Source organism: Curcuma longa, chromosome 11, assembly GCF_044706935.1.
Source record: "Curcuma longa cultivar G26 ecotype Majalengka, Jawa Barat chromosome 11, ITB_CL_G26_1.1, whole genome shotgun sequence".
Lineage (NCBI taxonomy): Eukaryota > Viridiplantae > Streptophyta > Magnoliopsida > Zingiberales > Zingiberaceae > Curcuma > Curcuma longa.
Genome location: NC_133871.1, coordinates 31,569,486 through 31,591,141, shown reverse-complemented (window position 1 = coordinate 31,591,141; position 21,656 = coordinate 31,569,486). Strand labels below are relative to the sequence as shown.

The following is a 21,656-nucleotide window of genomic DNA, read 5'->3' as shown; positions in this document are numbered from 1 at the left end:
CATCAAGTGTCTGATCAATCGTGACCCATTTGGACTTTTCATTTCACGCCAACTTCATGTTGGAATTCTGATCATCACTTATTCGGTCAACCGTGATCCACTTGAACTTTCCATTACTTTGTCAATTATCCGATCAACTATGACTTACTTGACTCTTACTCAATCAAACTAACTTATTCATCGACTATCAAGTATCTGATTAATCTTAATATGTTTGATGTTTCATTCAATTAACTAATATATGGATCAAATATAAAAATCTAACTCGAATCAACTCGAACTTAGTCAACTTTAACTAGAAGTCAATTGCACTAATAGTGACGATGAGAGTGAAGTCCAAGTGAGTCATGATTGATAGATACTTGATAGTAAAAAATACAGGGAATTGATAAGAATAAAGTTCAATTGATTCAATTCAGCAAAAAGTGGAATCCGCCATTCAGTGGTCCTACACGGTCAATCTCACAACCATCTGTGAGGAGGTAAATCGAGAAGCTGCAGTTGACTATGACGGAGGAGGGCATTACCTCGGCTTCGCTGAAATTCGATCCTTATTCACTTCAATAATTATACTTCATCGTAATCAACTCAACTATGTTCCGAGGATACTGCTCCAAATGATTCATGAATAATGGAACACTTAGTATAAAAATGAAGTCCAAGTTATTTATTTATCATGAATAATGGAACACTTAGTATAAAAATGAAGTCCAAGTTATTTATTTATAAGCCAAGTATATTTATTTAGAAGATAGATACCTTCTCATGCGGGCGGAGGAAATCGAGGGGTAGCAATCAGCCACAGGGCCAATTTTCTGGACGCCGTCGACCCAAATATCTCCTCCATGTTCAGCTCCTCCGGCCTCATCCCGCCAGGCAGCTCCCAGTCGAAGCAGAGGAGCATCTGCGCCAGCGTCAGCTCCATGGTGGCCATGGCGAACCGGTACCCCGGACATATCCTCTTCCCGCTGCCGAACGGCACGTACTCAAGGGACGTCCCCTTGTAGTCCGTCTCACTCCCGGAGAACCTCTCCGGCCAGAAGCTCTCCGCGTCCTCCCAGTACTCCGGGTTCCTCCCCATGGCCCACGCGTTTATCAGAACTCTGCTCCCTTCCGGAATCTTGAATCCCATCACCTCGCAGCTCTGCTTTGCCGCCCTCAGCAGCAGCGGGACCGGTGCGCGCAGCCTCAGCGTCTCCTTGATCACCATCTTCAAGTAGCTCAGCTTCTCCACGTCGCCGTCTTCTACTCTTGCCTTGCCTTTCAGGGCCTCCCTCACCTCCATCTGTGCTTTCTTCATCACCTCGGGATTCCTCATCAACTCCGACATCACCCATTCCAGAGTCGTCGCTGTGGTATCCGTGCCTCCCACGAACATATCCTGGAATGTATATGATTAATATACAGTTCAGATTCAGCACAGGGATGAGATTTGATTGTTGATTCAGACCAGTATACAGGCTTTGATGTTGTCGAATGTGATGGGGATTTCCAGGCCCCCCTGCTCTTTAATCCTCAGAAGCACATCCATCAGGTCCTCCTCTGCTGGGTTGCTCTTCTTCTCCGCCTGGTGCAGCTTGATGATCTCATTCATGATTTTGTCGAGCCGTCGTCGGATTTGCCAGAACCGCGAGGTTGTTCCGGTGAGGACGTCTAGGAATTTCCAGGATGGGAAGGAGTCGACGATGCTGAATCCGGGGAGCGTTTCCATCAACTCCCTCACCACCGGGAGAAAGCCATCGTATTTCTTGCCGACGGAGGATTCGGTGATGATGTTCATGCTCAAGGTCATGAGTTTTTCGCTGATGTTGACTGGAGATCCGGTGGGCATGCTCGTCATCAAGTCGAGTATGTTGCGCTCCCTTACTGCGGCGAAGGACTTGACACGGCGCGCGCTGAGCATCTCGACGATGCAAACCTTCTTCATCTGGCGCCAGTAGGGGCCGTAGGAGGAGAAAGCGATGTCGGTGCGGTCGTAGCCGACGATGCGGGCGACGGCGACATTCGGGCGGTTGGAGCAGTTCACGTCGTGGGTTTTTATGACGGCCTCTGCTGCGGCGCGGGAGGAGACGACGATGGCGTCGACCTGGCCGACCTTGAGGAGCATGACGGGGTCGTGGACGACGGCGAGATCGCGAAGCAAGCGGTGGGTAGGCTTGCCGACGAGGTGGTGGAGGTGACCGACGAGGGGCAGCCGCCAGGGGCCGGGAGGCAGAGGCGGCTCCGGGGAGAGTACTTGGCTGAGTTTGGAGTCGGAGCGTCGACTCTTGAGCAGGAATTTGAGTGCGAGGAGGAAGAAGAAGGCTAATAACAGGAGTTGGGGAAGAACTTGGAGCTCCATCTCCATGGTCGACCGAGTGTCTTCAGAGATTGAGATCTTTTCTCTGGATTTCACAGAAAAGAATTTCTTATAAACAATTCTTTATAAGATCTTTCGACGAATTCCAAAATGATACGCGTTAAATTTCAGAATTCTCAATGGACCCATAAAATTTTCATTATCATTACTAGGCACGTCTAATTTCTCAATTTGCTCATATAATTTCTGTTTATTTTCTTATCTCCTTTGTATACATGTAACCTCTATTATCTTTCTCTTAAATTAAATTAAATTAATTTAAATACCGTTTAAAATTTAATAAATAATCTTCTACATATATTTATATTTATTTTTATTTTAAAATTTTAATAAAAATTTTTAAAAATATAAAAATAGGTTAATAAAAAATTAAACATATATTATTTTATTTTATAATATCTTCTATTTTTAATATCTAATTATAAAAGTTTAAAAAAAATAAAAATAAAATTGATAACGAAAATTGATTTTATTAATAAATGTTAGTTTCTAAAGATCTACATAGGGATGATGTTGGTGTTGATTTTTTAAAAATCAACATCACAACTTAAATATCAATATTGATGTGGTGTTGATGTTTAAAAATAGAATTACTGTGGTATTAATTTTTCGATATGTGGTGTTGATGTTTAAAAAATAGAATCAATATGGTATTAATTTTTAAACACTAGTACTACAACTTAAACACTAACATCGCTGTGGTGTTAATTTTTAAAATCTAATACTACAGTGGTACTAGTGTTTAAACAATATCATCACAACTTAAACACTAGTATTATTGTGGTGTTGATTTTTAAAAATAGTAAAGAATGACATATTTAAACTATGGAACACTGTAAAAATCCACAGGAATTAGAATGGGTTTAATCGGGGCTTTGGTCTATCAATGAGTTGTGAACGAAACTCATTGATTGACTTGAGGATTTTGGCTTTTTGAAAATTTGTTATGAAAAGATGGAAGAAGATAGTGCAATAAAAGTATTTATGGTGTCAATGATTGATTTTGATATCCCTACGATAAGTTATGAGCAAAAAATAATTTAAAAAAGATAAAATTGCTTTTGAATATCTGAAAAGGCCTTACACGATATTTTTTTAGACTCAAAACATGGGTCATTACAAGTTTCATCTGATAACAAATGTAAATTTATGAATGAGCTTCGATTCGGTGCGTAAAATATCCCATTATGATATCCGAGTCAAAAATTACAGCCTTCGGAAGTAAACATTTAGCCGATAAATATAATTTATCGTAACCTAGCATGAACACCATATATACCTCCTACAAACTAATCTCTCCCATCTCATTTTTTCAGAAATCCAAGTCCGTAGGTCCGTCAATGAATTTTGGTTAAAATCCATTGATGGACTGAGAAAGCTTTGATCGGGTTCATTCCAACTCATGTATGATTTTGTAATACCTAGGAATCCAAATGTGTCCTCTGTTATTATCGTAAAAGATTCCTAATATTGCTCAAAAGGTTTAAAGAGTTTCAGACTTTATGCTAATTGACACAGGTCTATAATTTCATGTAAGAGACTCAAGACTAGGATTTCTCACTATATCTCCCTTCTACACACTCACCTCTTCCACCTCATCGTAAAATTTCAGAAATCCAAGTCATCTATGTCTATCAATGAGTTTCGGTCAAAATCCAATAATGTACCTAGAGAAATCCGATCAGATCTAACTCCTATGAGTTTATTAGGTTAATTTGACAAATAAGCCTTAGTTTACTATTTTAAGGCCCTCCTAATAATCCTCAAAATGATTTGAAACTTTCAAAATATTATGGTACTGGTTTCCGAAGAACAACACCACTATGGTGTTAATCTTCAAAAACTAGCACCATAGTGTGTAAGAAGAATCAGCATTACAGTGTTGGTTTCTGAAAACCAACATCACAATCTGTACTAGTTGGCATGCAATCATAACTTCGCCTACATATCTTAGGACTATGATTAAATACCATATATATCTCTTACACACTAAAATTTCTCATCTCATTATAAGTTTTCAAAAATCCAAATCTCCTAGGTTCATCAATGAGTTTGGTTAAAATCTATTAATGTACTTAGAGAGTTTTATCAGTCTCAAATCAATTCATGTAGGTTTTTACCGTGTCCAAGAGTCAAAATGTGTCTTTCATTATCATCGTAAAGAATTTCTAATGTTGCTCAAAGATTTAGAGAGTTTCAGACTTTGTATCAATTAACACAAGTTTATAACTTCGTGTATGAGACTTAGAATCAAGATTTCTCACCATATCTCCTTTCTACACACTTCTACACACTCACCTCTTGCTTTTCATTGTAAAATTTCAGATATCTAAGTCATCTAGATCCATCAATGAATTTTGATCTATTAGTGTCAGTCCTTAGTGCCAATTTGGATTGAGTGAAACTCGAGTTGGACTCAAATCAAATCGAATCTATCAAGAGGGTTACATGATCATCATGCATGAGATTAATAGGGTATTAATTCTCTCTCTCATCATTAAGAGGGTTGCATGAGCATCATTAAAAGGGTTGCATGATCATCATGCATGGCATGCATGAGATTATTAAATATATTAATTCCATGGAATCCCAATAGTCAAAAACACTTCATATTTCATGGTTGGATATAAAAAGGGATGAGAGGCTCTTGAGAGATGACTATTGGTCTTCTTCCTCTTCCCTTCTACCTTGGCTGAACCTAGTATTGTGGCTAGCACCACGATCTGGTTCTTCTCCATCTCAGTGTTCGTGTGAATACCGTGGAGGCGTGAACACACTGATCGTGCTGAGATCCGTCAACCTTTGAAGGCAAGAGTTGCTGTCGGGATTGCGAAGGGCTCGCATCGAAGGTAACCTCGATTCCTGTAAATAGAATCGGTAAAACTAATATGGTTTCTTTCTCATGGATCTTTTGGAGGGATCTTTTCCCGCTGCGTTTTATGCGGCTAAAATTATTTTTAGGCGCATGCAGATCCCTACATGATCAAAATTTATTGATAGATATAGAAAGCTTCGATCGGATTTATTTTAACTCATATAAGTTTATTAGATGAATTTGAGTCCAAATAAAATTTTAATTTATTATTTTAAGACCCTCCAGTAATCATCAAAATGTTTTAATTTTTTTTTAAATATTATGATGCTGATTTTAATTTAATTTAATTTAAGATGCATAAAAGAGAGAAAGAAGAAAAGTGAAGTTGCATGTATATGAAAGGATAAAATTAAAATTGTGTGAGTTTTTTAGAAGAATAAAATTTTGATGTGCCTTTTTAAGAATTTTAAAATTTCACGTGCCGTGGTCGTTCGTTTGAGAGTTTCCCGAAGATCTTTCATGGATCTTTAAGTCTTTTCCATTCTCAAATAATTTGTATATCACATGTTGATTGTTCTATTGCTATTGATAAAGACTTATATGGAACCACATATCAATATATTTTATATTTCATCTGTAAATAGAAAATATTCAATAAATCCACGTAAATGAACAGGCTGGAGAATAAATGAAGTAGGTGGGCAGGTGAGGGAAGGGGTGTATTTTATAGTCCACAAACTAATTTAAAATGTATCCTTAAATTATTTCTATAATAAATAAATAAATATCTTACGATCCATCGTCCTTTCTATTTTAGACAGTCCATTAAAGCTCTCCCTAATTAATTATAAATATTACACATATTTTTTAAAAAATTATTTAAAATATAATGAATAGAAATATAAATTAAATTGATATTAGACATTTAAACTTTGATGCATAAATATATTAATATAAAATAATTTATTTAAAAATTAATAGCTTTTATTGATTAATTTAATATTTTTAAAAGCTTAATATTAATGGCATAAACTAGAATTTTAAGAATTAAATTGTGTTCACGTACTATCAATAACAAAAGAAGGAAATAATCCATCAACCTAACATCCATGTGGTCGTCACTCTCAAGACAGTTGCATGATTAATTGGAAGACTAGCATTCAATGTGGTCACTATTAAGACAGTTGCATAATTGGAGGGCGGATCGATCCAAAAACAAAGGAACTGAGCGGAGCTTTGGGTGTGGAATAGGCCTGATCCAAGGTCAAATTTGAATCGGACCCAAGTTAACCAGCTGATTAATCCGAGTTAACGACTGATTATAATCTATTTATCTTGAATTATTTGATGTAAGACTATTCTACTTTTAATCTATTAAAATATATTAATCTTATTTAACTCTTTTAATTACTAACTATTTTATTTTATTCATTTAATATTAAATTTATAAAAATTATCAATGACTCATATGATAAAAATTATTTAACATAGTTAACAATTTATGTGAAAAATAATATAATTTATTATATATATATATATATATGTGTGTGAAAAATATTTTAAATAGTGATCGAATACGAGAAGGAATGGATTAAGTAAAAAAAATTAAGGAAAAAACGAGCTTTGAAAGAGAGAAAATCTTAATTCCACATATTACAAAGTTAAATGGCCCATACCACCATTATCAGAGTTAGAAGAAAATGGCACGTTGCTCCGAGATATAACTAAGTTAGTTACGATGAAGTATAGTTGTATAAAAGGATAAGGATTCGAATTTCGATGAAGTCGAATAATACCTCATGGTTAATTATAATTTTTTGATTTACCTTTTTATAGATAATCATAAAATCGACCGTTGAAATGATAAATTTCATATTTTTATAGAAAAGAAAATGACACGTAGTCTTCTTAACATGCGAACGTCTCTTAGAGCATCCGCAACGGTGTGGCAGTATTAACGCGTTATAATAGGATCTACTGGTGTGGTGGTCGATCACCACTCAGAACTCTATTTTTTTCCTCTGTTGAACGTATTACATTAAAAAAATAAAAAATAAAACACGGGTCCACCTATTAACGCGTTCAGAACTCTGAACGCGTTGAATACCTCGCTCCTCTCTCACTTCTCCCTCACTCCTCCACGTACTTTCCTCGCTCCTCCATATCCGCTATTAACGGGTGATTAATACCGCATTGTGGATGCTCTTATGTAACATGCAACCGCAAACACACGAAAGGGACGACTCGACGTTATGTCATTGAATGAGACGAGACGTTAACATGAGAACGTCTTCTTATTTATTATTAAACTGTACATTTTTTATTTAATATTATTATCAACTAAACATTAAAAATGTACATTTTTTATATCAGAATGACACGATACCTTACGATGAGAACGGGCCGGTCACCGTTGATCAATGTAACAGGCCCAATTCGTAATGAGTTCGTCTATAGATTGGGCTCCTGATTGATCCCCGTTGGTTTGGCTGTCTATTTGAATCAGTGACGGTTAATCGTTGATTTATTAAAAAAAATATTTTTAAAATTATATTTAAAATTTTTAATTGTAATTTCTTATTAATATATTTATAATATTAATTGATTTATTATCTTCCTACTTAAATTGATTTTTTAATTTATTTATCTTGAAGTGTAACTATTCTATCTTTCTATTTATATTAATTTGTTAATTTATTTTATCTTGAATTCTTTGATATGAGATTATTTTCTCTTTTTATTTAAATTATTTTTAAAATTTATTTATCTTGAATTTTTAATATAAAATTATTCTATCTTTCTATTAAAATTAATTTTATAATCTATTTATTTTAAATATTTAATATGAGACTACCCTACCTTTAACCTATTAAATTTATTAATCTCAACTTTCTTAATTATTACTGCATGATATTATTTTATTTATTTAGTATTTAATTTATAAAAATTATATTATTATATTGTAAGATAAAAACTATTTAACTTATATAATAACTTTTTTCAAAACAAGAATATAATTTATTTAATAATAAAATTATCATTAAACATATAATAATTAAAAATATATATAATTTATGTGATTTGGGCTAATAATCGAACGTAGAAAATCTTGAATCGTTGCGAATTGTGAATAGGCAATTTCGAACTTTGTACCTAATCATTTTAGATGATTAAAATTAAAGATTGACATTTCAAAAATTATCGAATCGACAATTCTAAACTTTTAAACCGTCAATTTTAAATCGATAATTTAAACCGTGATCTAGTCTGTGAAAGGAATAGACTAAAGTTTTAAAAAATTTTAAAAAAATTCAATGTATAATAAATCTAATAGTGGTAGAGTATGTGGAAGGAATAAACTAAGTAAAAAAAAATTCAAAAAAAATTATGTATAATAAATTTATTAATTTTATTTAACTCTCTTAACTACTCTATCATTTTATTTTATTCATTTAATATTTAACTTATAAAAATTATGAATAACTTGTAAGATAAAAACTATTTAACTTAGACAATAACGGATATGAAAAAAATATAAAATTTATTTAATAATAAAAATTATCATTATATATATATATATATATATATATATATATATATATATATATACTCGATCTGGACTGATAATCGAACACAGAAAATTTTGAATTGTTACGAATTATGAATCAGCGGTTTTGAACTTTGAATTTAATCTTCTTAAATGATTAAAATTAAAGATCGATATTTTAAAAATTATCAATGATTCTAAACTTTTGAACCGACAATTTTGAGCCATCAGCGAGTAGCGAGTACGTGGAAGGAATAGACTAAGTGAAAAAAATTCAAAAAAAAAAAATCCATGTATAATAAATCTAATAGTGGCCATCTGTGGAATAGACTAAGTAAAAATAAAATCCCAAAAGCACCAGTGTATAATAACTTTAATAGTGGGAAATTATAATCCAAATTTTTGGCCATCGTCCCGGGGCAATGGTGCAACGGTAGGATATCCGGGTTGTGATCCAGGGACCCGCGGTTCGATCCCCAACTACGACGTATTTGTAAGAATTTTCTTCCAAATAGGAAACGCAATCAAAAGATGCTGGGCATCTGGATTGGTCACCGTATACGCTTCCCGATTTACCCTGGTAGTCGGTGGGAAACTTCCGTGGGACCGGACGGCAACCCCCAGGGATTGAGTCCATGAGACTGACTGGGATTTATCATTTTTTTTTAATAGTGAAAATCATTTTATAAAATTTTTTATAATAAATAATAAAAATTAGGTTGGACTAGATCCCATGACAGTCCTGGAAGGCTAGATATAATGTAACCATTAGGCAGATTTTTGAAAGCCACCTTACAATTTTCCCCGTATAATAGGTTAGGCTGATTTTTTTGTTTAAAAAATAAAAAATAAAATTATAATCATTTTTATCATATTATTTACCTATAATAAATTTAAATACCTTCTAATAACATAATTTCAAATATTTATTTTATTTTTAAGTAATAAAAGAAAGAAAATCTTATGGCTGCAAATCATGAAGCCTTGTATCTATAAGCAAATTAGTCATCATTTAGATTTCATGAAAAATTTAAATATTGTAAATATTTTAATCTTAAAATATGTCAGTCTATTAATCTAATAAAATTTGACAATCCATTACGAAATATTAAAAAATAAAATCATATTTGAATATTTTTTAAGAAAACAAGAATTAATGAGAAAAATGTATATTTTTAAATTGTTTTCGACCAACAAGATTCCCTATGCTCTACATCATATTAACCTTTACCTGTTAAAATTTTTTGTTGTTTGATATCTAAGTCAATCTTGTTAGGTTGCAATGGTATAAATATAGTTTCACATCTAAAGTACATGAAAAAAATTATGGGGTCAAAAGGATGGAAAGTATCTCCATTGGTATCAGGCCTTTTGGGGAGAGCCCAAGAACAAAGTCATGAGGGCTTAAGCCCAAAGTGGACAATATCATGCCATTGTGGAGATATTTTGATTCCATCGATTTTAACAAGTGGTATCAGAGCGAGACCGCTCTTCACCGGACTAACCGTCGGATGATCCAGATCTAACCATGTAGTTTGAACCTTAAACAAAGGAAGTGGGTGCTCCCATGTCTGAATCAAGAGGACCAGACACCAGGTGAGAAGTCCTAGTAGGTCGGGTGGACCGAGGGGCAAAAAATCCTAGTTGCGATTAGGTTGGAAGTTCTAGTTACCGATGGGCAAAAAGTCCTAGCTGCGGCTAGGTGGGAAGTCCTAGTAGGTCGGATGGACCGAGGGGCAAAAAGTCCTGGTGGGTCGAGGATTCAGACATCAAAAACGACGTTGAGGGGGGCCTGTGGTCCTTTGTTTGAGGGGAGATTGTTGGGTTGCAAGGATATCTCTTATGAGGCCTTTTGGGGAGAGCCCAAGAACAAAGTCATGAGGGTTTAGGCCCAAAGTGGATAATATCATACTATTGTGGAGATATTTTGATTCCATCGGTACTAACAAATCTTAACTTGTTAAGACTTTATGTTTCGTGCCAATTTTCTATTGAACTTCCGACTCTCAAGTGTCCAGTCAATCATTATTCACTTATACTTTTTCCTTGTGCCAACTCTATGTTGAACTTTCGACCACCAAATCTCTAATCATTCGTGATCCACTTGGACTTATCATTTGCCAACTTCGTGTTGGACTTTTGATCACTAAATGTCTGATTAATCGTGACTCATTTGAACTTTTCATCTCATGCCAACTCCATGTTGAATTTTTCATCACCAAGTATTTAGTTAACTATGATCTACTTGGACTTTCCACTTCTTTGTTAAATATCTGATCAACTTTAACTTACTTGACTATTACTCAATCAAATTAACCTATTGATTGACTATCAAGTATCTGATTAACTTTAACTTACTTGACACTTCATTCAATCAACTAATATATCGAAATCCAACTCGAACTTGGTCAGTTTTGACTAGAAGTCAATTGCATCAATACTGATGATGAAAGTGGAATTTAAATGGGTTCTTGTTGATAAATACTTAATAATCAAAAGTCTAATAGTAAATTGATAAGAACGAAATTTAAATAAGTCATGATTGAACATTTGATATAAAAAATAAAGTTCAAGTTATTTATGGAGTAATGGACATTTGATACAAGATGGTAAACCTAAATAAGTAATAGAGGACTAGATACCTCTTGGCAGTACCGGACACTTCACATGATAACGATAAATTCAAATTTGAATATTTTTTATGTATGTATAAAAAATATTGACAGACTATTTTTAAAATTAATCTATATATATTATTAAAATTAACTGCTCTTAATTTAGTTTATTTCACTGATTTTAAATAAAAAATATCATCCTAAGCAAAGTAAAATAAATATATGCAAAGTTATTTATGATTTAAGGTAGCAAAAAAGGTAGAACCGCCACCTTAGCGGCCCTCTGGTCCCGGCCCCACAAGTGTCCAGAGGGAGTAAATCACGGACGGTCATTTTGACCTTTTTCTCATCATGACTAGCGCAAGAAGTTATTTATGATTTAAGAAAGTACATATATAGGACCTAGATTGAGAAATTGTTATAACCCAAAAGGTCTACACGATTTATGTTATATCACTAAAATATCTTAATTTTTCATTGACGGTTATCACTAAACAATTAATGTAATGTATTTAATTAATAGCTAATAGGAGAGAAGAGGGTAGAAAATTAAAAGCAGAATATTTTGTAACTTCACTTTTAAATTTGTGGGGAAAAATAAAATTATTTTAAAGTTTTAAACAATAAATATTTATTATATATATAATTCTCCTTTACTAAACTTAAGTGTGTTGAAAATAAATTTTATTATTTTGTTTAATTTTAAATTTTTAGATAATTTTATGCTCTTAAAATTGCCTATACATTCAGAGACTGAATAGAAAAAAAAATCAATCCACAAGCATGAATTTAAAAAAACGTAGATGCGATACAATAATAAAATATTTAGAAAAATAATTTAAAAAATCATGATTCAAATTTTAATAGAATTAATATTCTAAAGATCGATTTTTATATTTATATTTAATAGATGAATTAGAAAAAAATCTAATATAAAAAAAATGATAATCCCAGTTAGTCGTATTGACTCAATCCCTGGGGTGATCGATCCGGCCTCACAGAAGTTTTCCATTGGTCACCAGGGTAAATCGGGAAGCGCACGCAGCGGTTAATACAGATGTCCAGCATCCTTTGATTGTGATCTTCATTTAAAGGAAAATTCCTACAAATACGTCGTAGTTGGGGATCGAACCGTGGGTGCCTGGGTGACAACCTAGATGTACTACTGCAGTATCATGGCCCCGGGGATAAAAAAAAAAATCTAATATCAAAATACATGGAAGTAGTAAATCAATCTCAATAATAATTGTGTAAAATTACAGAAGCCGGATTAGAACCGGTAGGCGGTAGCTAGCTGCTATCTACTGGATCATTAATAATCTGTGTATGGCTGCATCTAATGTATATATATGGAACGCAAGGTGACAAGAGTAGGAGGCTACGGCAGAGGAATTCGTGGATCGGCAAGCAAGAACAGCGGCGACTTCCTCGGAGCACTCGCACCGGAAATCTCCATCATGTCCAAGTCTTCGGCCTTCATGCCGCCGGGAAGCTTCCAGTCGAAATAGAAGAGCAGGTGAGCCAATCCGACTTCCACGGACGACAGCCCAAACGTCATGCCGGGGCATATCCTTCGCCCAGCGCCGAACGGCACAAACTCAAAGTTGAATCCCCTGAAATCGACTGCGCCGTCGGCAAATCTCTCCGGCCTGAAGCTCTCGGCGTCGCCGCCCCAGTAGCGCTCATCCCTGCCCAATGCCCAGGCGTTGATGAGCACGCGAGCCCCCGCAGGCACTCGGTATCCTACAACTTCGCACGCCTCTTTGCACACTCTCGGCAGCAACAGGGGACCCGGAGGATGAAGTCTGAGGGTCTCCTTGATCACTAATTTAAGGTAGTCGAACTTGGCGATGTCATTCTCTTCCAGCTTAGTCTTCCCTTGCATGGCCTCCCTGATCTCCTTTTGAGCTTTCTCCATCACCTCTGGGTTCTTCATTAACTCTGACATTGCCCACTCGATCACCGTCGACGATGTCTCTGTTCCTCCGAGAAATATTTCCTGAATATATACCAAAGAATTGGTAAAGATATAGGTCTCACAAAATATGAATAAATTAAGCTAATTAAGCTATTTATGATATAATTTTCACGTACGTACGTACGTACCAATACGATGGCTTTGATGCTGGTTGATGTTATTGGAAATTCTTGATCATCTTGGTCCTTGAGCCTCAAAAGAACATCGATGATTAGATCCTCCTCTGAAGGGTCTGCTCTCTCAGCCTGATGCTGTGAGATGATCTCGTCGAACACCTGGTCGAGCTGTCGTCGAACTCGCTGTAGCTTAAATTTTAAGCCGGTCAGGGTGTCCAAGAACTTGAGCGACGGGAACATGTCGGCCACTGCGAAGCTGGTGACCAAACCCACCCCTTCCTTCACGAGCTGCAGGAACTTGCCTTGCTGCTCGCACTTCTCGCCGAATGCTGCTCTCATCACCAGCGCGTTCGTCATGGACATCACCATCTCGCTAAGGTTGAGAGGCGTTTGGCGGAACGATGCGGCACTTGCGATTTCTGCGGTGAGCTTACGGACCGCATCCTCTCGGATGGTAGCGAAGGACTTGACGCGCCGAGAGTTGAGCAGCTCCATGGCGTAGATCTTCCTCATTTGCTTCCAGTAGCCGCCGTAGGCGGCCATGGCGACGCTTAGGCCGTCGTAAGCCAATATGTTGGCGAAGGTCAAGTCGGATGGACGGTTGGCGAAGTTGAGGTCGTGACGCTTGATTATCTCCCCCACGGCTTCCACGGAGGAGGCGACGACTAGGTCGACTTGACCGAGCCGGAGAAGCAAGAGCGGGAGAAGCAAGAGCGGACCATGAACTCTGGAGAGGTGGCGGAGCGTGCGGTGGGGATTGGCACCGGCAAGGTGATGGATGTTTCCGATGAGGGGAAGCTTAGGAGGGCCAGGCGGAAGAGGTGCCACCTTTTGTGCCTCCTTTGCAGGCTTCCTTAGCTTCCGCAGTGTTACGATGAAGAAGAAGACGAGGAAGAGAGTGATGGAGAAGGGAGAAAAGAGAAAAGTAGTGATGAGATGGGATTCCATTGTAGTAGCTGATACGATCCCTGCACTAATCAACGAAACTAAGTGATTAATTAATGTTTGTGTGGATTGATGATCTATCGCTCTTTCTTCCATGTATTTATAGGCGCGTTTTCAGGAGAGAATAATTAAAGCGTCACCTCTGTTTGCTCAGTCCATAGATGCGTTCGTCCTCTGGGAAAAAAATCTTGCCGTCCTCCTTTTTTTTAGATATTTTCCAAGTCAACTATTTTAAGCTCTAAATCCAAATGTAGTCAGAAAAGAGAAACGGCCATGACTAATGTAATTGGAGTTTGATCCAGCTAATCAATGAAAAATAGAAAATATTGACCGGTCATTGAAATTGTTATGATAGAGTTGCAGTTATTTGTTTTTTGTTTTTTTTTCAATTTCATTTTTGAATATGCATGTTTTCTTATATCATTATTTGATTTTTTGAAGGATCGAAGTATTTTTATATCAAATAAAAAATTATTATAATATAATGATTCTAAAAAATGACAATTAATTTCTCAAAAAATAGATAATATAAAGCTAATACATTAAAGCTAAATTTAGTTTCCCATTCTCACATAAAATATATAAAAAATAATTTTTTTACTTTGTTTGAGAATAATCAGATAACGTTTTAGCATGTTAATAATCAGTTGAATTTGTAGGGAGGCAAAAATACCAATCATATAATTGAATCTATTATTACATTTTAATAACTACTCTGATCTGTATACAGTACTACTTATTCATTCATGATCATTATATATACGATAATATTTCCATAATCCTCTAAACAATTTATATAAATATATATATATCTATTGAACTACGATAATTAATAAAATTAAATAATCTTTTGTTTTTTTGTATCCTTTACTCTTTGTTTTACACCAAATACATAAGCCTTTGATTATTTTAACAAGCAGGAGAACTGATCAGAAGTTGTTTTCATAAAAATTGGATTTCTTTTCTCTAACTCCTTAATCCGTTCTACTTTGGCGATATTAATATATATCCGTTTAATTTAATCATTTACCACGTGGAAAAGATAAGGCTGCCCATTAAAGTCAATGGTATCGTCATCCGCGTGCCAACGATGACTCGTTTTATTTTATTATTATTATTTCTATTAATTAGTATATATATATATATATATATATAAGTAAATAATATATTGTACACATCTTATATTGCATACCGAGTAAGTATATAGTATAAAATATTTTATTTTAATTTTTTTAATTTAGTTTTAAGGTGTTAAGATTTAATGTTTAGATTAAAAGAAATGAAAATTTAAAAAATATATTTTATACTAAATATTAAAAAAAAAATAATTAAAAAAAAATTGAATCAATTTATTACCCATATGAAGATATATAGGTGTGTGTGATGTTGACTCTCGCATCCTTCGCTAAACTGTACGTGGAAGACTATGAAATTATATTACCATTCTAAATTATGTAAATTATTAAAAAGATATTTTTTTATTAAAAAAATGTAAAAGAGCGTCCATATTTAATCCTAAAAATACACTAACGTCTAACGTTACTTAGCAACTACAATTCAATTTAAAATAATTTTGATAAAATTTAAATAATCTTAGTAAATTGATAAAAAGTATTTTGATATAATAGTATTTACAATATATGATTTAGGTTTTAAGATTTTAAAATTTAATTATAATTATTTTAAAAGTGATTTTAAGTAATCTAAAATGATTTTGATGAAGTTTAAATAATTTTAATCAAGTTGATAAAATATTTTGATATAATAGTGATTTTATATATAGTTATTTTGATTAAAGTGAAATAGTTTAATTATTTACATTGTAATAACTATCGAGTAGCTTCTACGTATTGTAATAACTATCGATAGTTGTCATACAAGTGTACCTAAATTTTAAAATCTTGAACCTTAAGTCTTAAATTGTAAACATTATTATATTTTTAAAATATTTTTATAAATTTTATAGTTAATCAAATTATTTAAATTTTATCAAAATCTTTATAAATTAATCAAAATTACATTAAAACAATTGTAACAGCTAGCTATAAAGTAGCTTTTATATGTTATAAAAATTAGTCCTAACTACTAGGATGACATTGTAAGTAAGAAACAATATCATAACAGCTACGAATAACTGCTACATATTATAGTAACTATTGATAGCTGTTATAATAATGTTGAATAAGGAGCATTCTAGGGATAAAACATATGATGAAGTGCCTTTTTTTTTTAAAAAAAAGAAACATCATTTTCATGATTTATATAATTTGGAATGCCTTTTTGATTTTTATCTAAGATAAAAATAACTATTTATTATTTTTATTATTATAAAGAATTAAATATTCACTCCTTTTTCCCCTTTATCAAAACTTATAAAAACAACATCATACGCATAAAGCGCTAAATTTTGGAGCTATTTTGTACAAAATAATATTATTTTAAAATTTTTTATATAAAATGATTTCATCTTAAAATAGTTTTGGCCTAATTTTAATCAGAGTTTCATATAAAACAGTTCCAAAAGTGGTATTATTTTATATAAAATAGTTTTAAAATGGAGCATGAAAGAATATTACGAATATCAAATTATACTTCATACGTGTTGTTTTGATAATTTTTAAAAGAGATGTTTTTGAGGATATAGATAAAAATAATATTTTTAATTATTTATTTTTTATTATTAAAATTACTTAATCTTAAAAAGTATTTAAGAAGATTTTCTATTCTATATATCTTTAAAATATTTTTATTTTGGTGTTCTTATAATAGTTATTGTTAGGATGTAATTAAAGTTTTACATTAAAAATACATAGAAAAGATCATGAATTTATAAGATGGAAGATGATCTACATTGGTATGAGGTCTTTTGAGTTGAGCTCAAAAATAAAATCATGAAAGTTTAGATCTAAAGTGGACAATATCATACCAGTATACCATGAGAATAATGATAGAGGGGCAATAATTTTAAAGTTTACTCATGACCAGCTACCTCACTCATGGTTCGTTGCATGCCAACAATAGACGACCTACTAGAAACAAGTCAATAAAAATGAAGCAGCGATTCCATCAGACAGGTTCTAAATTAATTAAATTAAATATAGCAGCCGTGTTTGAAAATCAAAGAAAGAACTCTAAAGTGGACTGTTATAATAAAAGGTTATGAAATTTGAAGTAATCAGTCAAAGAGTTCCATTGGACTGTTGATAGATTTTACAGACGTTCATACACTCAGAAATATAAAATTATAGCCACCAGCCCATCGTTTTAATTTTCAACCGGTTTGATCCGTTATTCTTGATATATGAGACATTTCTGGGATTTTGTCTTCTTGCATGTCAAACTTTGTGGATTATAGGAAAATTAGTATTAATTAAGACTCTATTTTAACTTTTTGATAAAATATGATTCTAGAATACTCACTGTTCATTCATTTTCTACATAAGTTCTAGTAGAATTTCTTTTGAATATTGACTAGGAATAGGAGTAATATATCATTTAGCTTTAAAATATATAAAATATATTTTTGAAATAATGAAGAATTATATTGGTTTTCTTTTAATTAGTAATTAATATAGAACTTCTACATTCATTTAGCTTTTTTACGTATTTGGTGGTGCTTCAAAAGTGCAGCATTATCGTGATGCCTTGTTTACTCTATAGCTCGATCGAATGAAAGAAAGGAATGATTATAGAGAAATCGAACAGAATTCCTTATTTATTTAGTTTAGAAATAATCCACAGGCTAATTTACAATCCGTACGTCCACAAACTTTTTTTTCTTAAAATTTGATAGAATGGAATTTTTATCCTTCTCATAATAACTCCCTAACGATTTATATATAGTAAATAAAACACGAGTCTTGAGAAATGATTATAACTAATTTGCTAATTTAATTCTCAAATTTATAAATTACTAATAATATTTCTAATATCTTATATAGTTTTTACATTAAAATAGTTTAAAAATTATATTTTATGAAAAAGCTAAAATAAAAATCCTTGTAAACTACTTTACTATGCACAGAACAATATATGATTTAAAAACTATGATCCTTCCAAAAATAAAAAAATGATATTAGAAAACATGAATGTTCAGAAATGAATTTTTTTAGAAAAAAAAATAGAAAACAAAGAACTGCAACTCTAAGTGACCTTCAATATTTCAAACCTTTTATATTTTTTTATTGATTAGCTGAATCAAGAACTCTTTTCAAATTCATCCTAAAAGTTGGATTTATTTGACCTATCATTTCAACCAAACTCCAATTCCATTATTATAGTCATGGCCGTTTCTCTTTTCTGACTTGGAAAATTTTAAAACATGGAGGACGCAACAGTTTCTTTAATTATTAAATTGTCACGGAGGTCGAACGCCTCAATGGACTGAGAACACAGAAAAATAGTCTATAAATACATGGAAGAAAGAGCGATAGATCATCAATCCACATAAACATTAATTAATCACTTAGTTTCATCAGTTGATTAGTGCAGGGATCATATCAGCTACTACAATGGAAGCCCATCTCATCACTACTTTTCTCTTTTCTCCCTTCTTCATCACTCTCTTCCTCTTCTTCCTCTTCATAGTAACACTGCAGAAGCTAAGGAAGCCTGCAAAGGAGGCACAAAAGGTGGCACCTCTTCCGCCTGGCCCTCCTAAGCTTCCCCTCATCGGAAACATCCATCACCTTGCCGGTGCCAATCCCCACCGCACGCTCCGCCACCTCTCCAGAGTTCATGGCCCGCTCTTGCTTCTCCGGCTCGGTCAGGTCGACCTAGTCGTCGCCTCCTCCGTGGAAGCCGTGGGGGAGATAATCAAGCGTCACGACCTCAACTTTGCCAACCGTCCATCCGACTTGACCTTCGCCAACATATTGGCCTACGACGGCCTAAGCGTCGCCATGGCCGCCTACGGCGGCTACTGGAAGCAAATGCGGAAGATCTACGCCATGGAGCTGCTCAACTCTCGGCGCGTCAAGTCCTTCGCTACGATCCGAGAGGATGCGGTCCGTAAGCTCACCGCAGAAATCGCAACTGCCGCATCGTTCCGCCAAACGCCTCTCAACCTTAGCGAGATGGTGATGTCCATGACGAACGCGCTGGTGATGAGAGCAGCATTCGGCGAGAAGTGCGAGCAGCAAGGCAAGTTCCTGCAGCTAGTGAAGGAAGGGGTGAGTCTGGTTACCAGCTTCGCAGTGGCCGACATGTTCCCGTCGCTCAAGTTCTTGGACACCCTGACCGGCTTAAAATTTAAGCTACAGCGTGTTCGACGACAGCTCGACCAGGTGTTCGACGAGATCATCTCACAGCATCAGGCTGAGAGAGCAGACCCTTCAGAGGAGGATCTAATCATCGATGTTCTTTTGAGGCTCAAGGACCAGGATGATCAAGAGTTTCCAATAACATCAACCAGCATCAAAGCCATCGTATTGGTACGTACGTACGTACGTGAAAATTATATCATATTTGTGAGACCTATATCTTTACCAATTCTTTGGTATATATTCAGGAAATATTTCTCGGAGGAACAGAGACATCGTCGACGGTGATCGAGTGGGCAATGTCAGAGTTAATGAAGAACCCAGAGGTGATGGAGAAAGCTCAAAAGGAGATCAGGGAGGCCATGCATGGGAAGACTAAGCTGGAAGAGAATGACATCGCCAAGTTCGACTACCTTAAATTAGTGATCAAGGAGACCCTCAGACTTCATCCTCCGGGTCCCCTGTTGCTGCCGAGAGTGTGCAAGGAGGCGTGCGAGGTTGTAGGATACCGAGTGCCTGCGGGGGCTCGCGTGCTCATCAACGCCTGGGCATTGGGCAGGGATGAGCGCTACTGGGGCGGCGACGCCGAGAGCTTCAGGCCGGAGAGATTTGCCGACGGCGCAGTCGATTTCAGGGGATTCAACTTTGAGTTTGTGCCGTTCGGCGCTGGGCGAAGGATATGCCCCGGCATGACGTTTGGGCTGTCGTCCGTGGAAGTCGGACTGGCTCACCTGCTCTTCTATTTCGACTGGAAGCTTCCCGGCGGAATGAAGGCCGAAGACTTGGACATGATGGAGATTTCCGGTGCGAGTGCTCCGAGGAAGTCGCCGCTGTTCTTGGTTGCCGATCCACGAATTCCTCTGCCGTAGCCTCCTGCTCTTGTCCCCTTGCGTTCCATATATTATTTAATCCGTTCTGTATATCATGTAGTTTGCTTAAAGATATAAGCCTTTATGATTTGCAGGAAATACAAGGTTTTCTCCTTTTAAACTTTTTTATTGCTTAAAAAAATAAATATTTGAAATTATTTTTTCCAAACACATTTAAATTTATTATAGTTAAATAATGTAATAAAAAATGATTATAATTTTTTAATTTTTAAACAAAATAAAAAAATTCAGCCTAACATATTATATTGGGGAAATTGTAAGGTGGCTTTCAAAAATCTGCCTAATGTTACAATTATAACTAGTCTTCCAATTATTCAACTATCCCAAAGTTAAGTTCATGGCTAATTTCCTTCTTTGGTTAGTCATAGAGAACACATTTTAATTCTTAAAATTCTAATTTGTGGCATTAAAATTAAGCTTTAAAAAAAATTAAATTAATCATTAAAAGTTATTAATTTTTAAATAAATTATTTTATATTAATATATTTATGCATCAAAGTTATATCATATTAATTTAATTTGTATTTATTTCAATTCGTTACATTTTAAATAAAAATATTAAAAAATTATGTCTAATATTATAATTAATTAGGAGAACTTAATGGGCTGTCTAAAATAGAAAGGATGCATGGTAAGATATTTATTTTATTTATTTATTATAAAAATAATTTATGGACAAATTTTAAGAAAACCTGTATGACCTCGTCACAAACTCGCAGCGGTTTTGAACTAGTAGATTAGCTGTGTAGCCGCAAATTTTATTTAAACACAATTTTAAGAAATAATATTTAAAGACAAGTTTAAGAAATTTAACCTTTTATTTAAAAAAAAGTTTTTTTTTTCTAACACGCAAAAGCAAAATAAATATAGACTCTTAAGAAATAAATTTTTAATTGCGTTATAATCTAGAAATCTTTTTGTGAAAGTGATTTAATTAATCCTGCTATTTTTTAAGTAGAAGGATGGTAATTTTTAATGATCAGTTGATAGTAGTTGTTGTATTATTTAAATTAAGTATTTGCAAAATTTTTTCCAAGATAGAATATGTCCATAGTTAATGGATATACTTTGAATAAATGATTGATTAAGGTTAAATCTAGATGTATAATTTTAGGATCCATAGTATGATT

General features: G+C 34.1%; 3 protein-coding genes across 3 annotated transcripts; 1 reads left to right on the top strand and 2 right to left on the bottom strand.

The window, feature by feature from the left end:
- Positions 1-698: 698 nt before the first annotated feature.
- On the bottom strand, positions 699-2,382 carry LOC141837820 (premnaspirodiene oxygenase-like). Its single transcript, XM_074725190.1, has 2 exons — positions 1,451-2,382; positions 699-1,381 (listed from the first exon to the last, which is right to left on the bottom strand). The coding sequence occupies exons 1-2, from the start codon at positions 2,345-2,347 to the stop codon at positions 764-766; spliced, it is 1,515 nt and encodes a 504-aa protein (XP_074581291.1). The 5' UTR covers positions 2,348-2,382; the 3' UTR covers positions 699-763.
- A 10,332-nt stretch (positions 2,383-12,714) lies between these two features.
- LOC141841582 (alpha-humulene 10-hydroxylase-like) lies at positions 12,715-14,378 on the bottom strand. Its single transcript, XM_074729756.1, has 2 exons — positions 13,443-14,378; positions 12,715-13,335 (listed from the first exon to the last, which is right to left on the bottom strand). Exons 1-2 carry the CDS (start codon positions 14,376-14,378, stop codon positions 12,715-12,717), a joined length of 1,557 nt encoding a protein of 518 aa, XP_074585857.1.
- Positions 14,379-18,886: 4,508 nt separating this feature from the next.
- LOC141841485 (alpha-humulene 10-hydroxylase-like) lies at positions 18,887-20,505 on the top strand. Its single transcript, XM_074729659.1, has 2 exons — positions 18,887-19,807; positions 19,885-20,505. Exons 1-2 carry the CDS (start codon positions 18,887-18,889, stop codon positions 20,503-20,505), a joined length of 1,542 nt encoding a protein of 513 aa, XP_074585760.1.
- Positions 20,506-21,656: the final 1,151 nt, after the last annotated feature.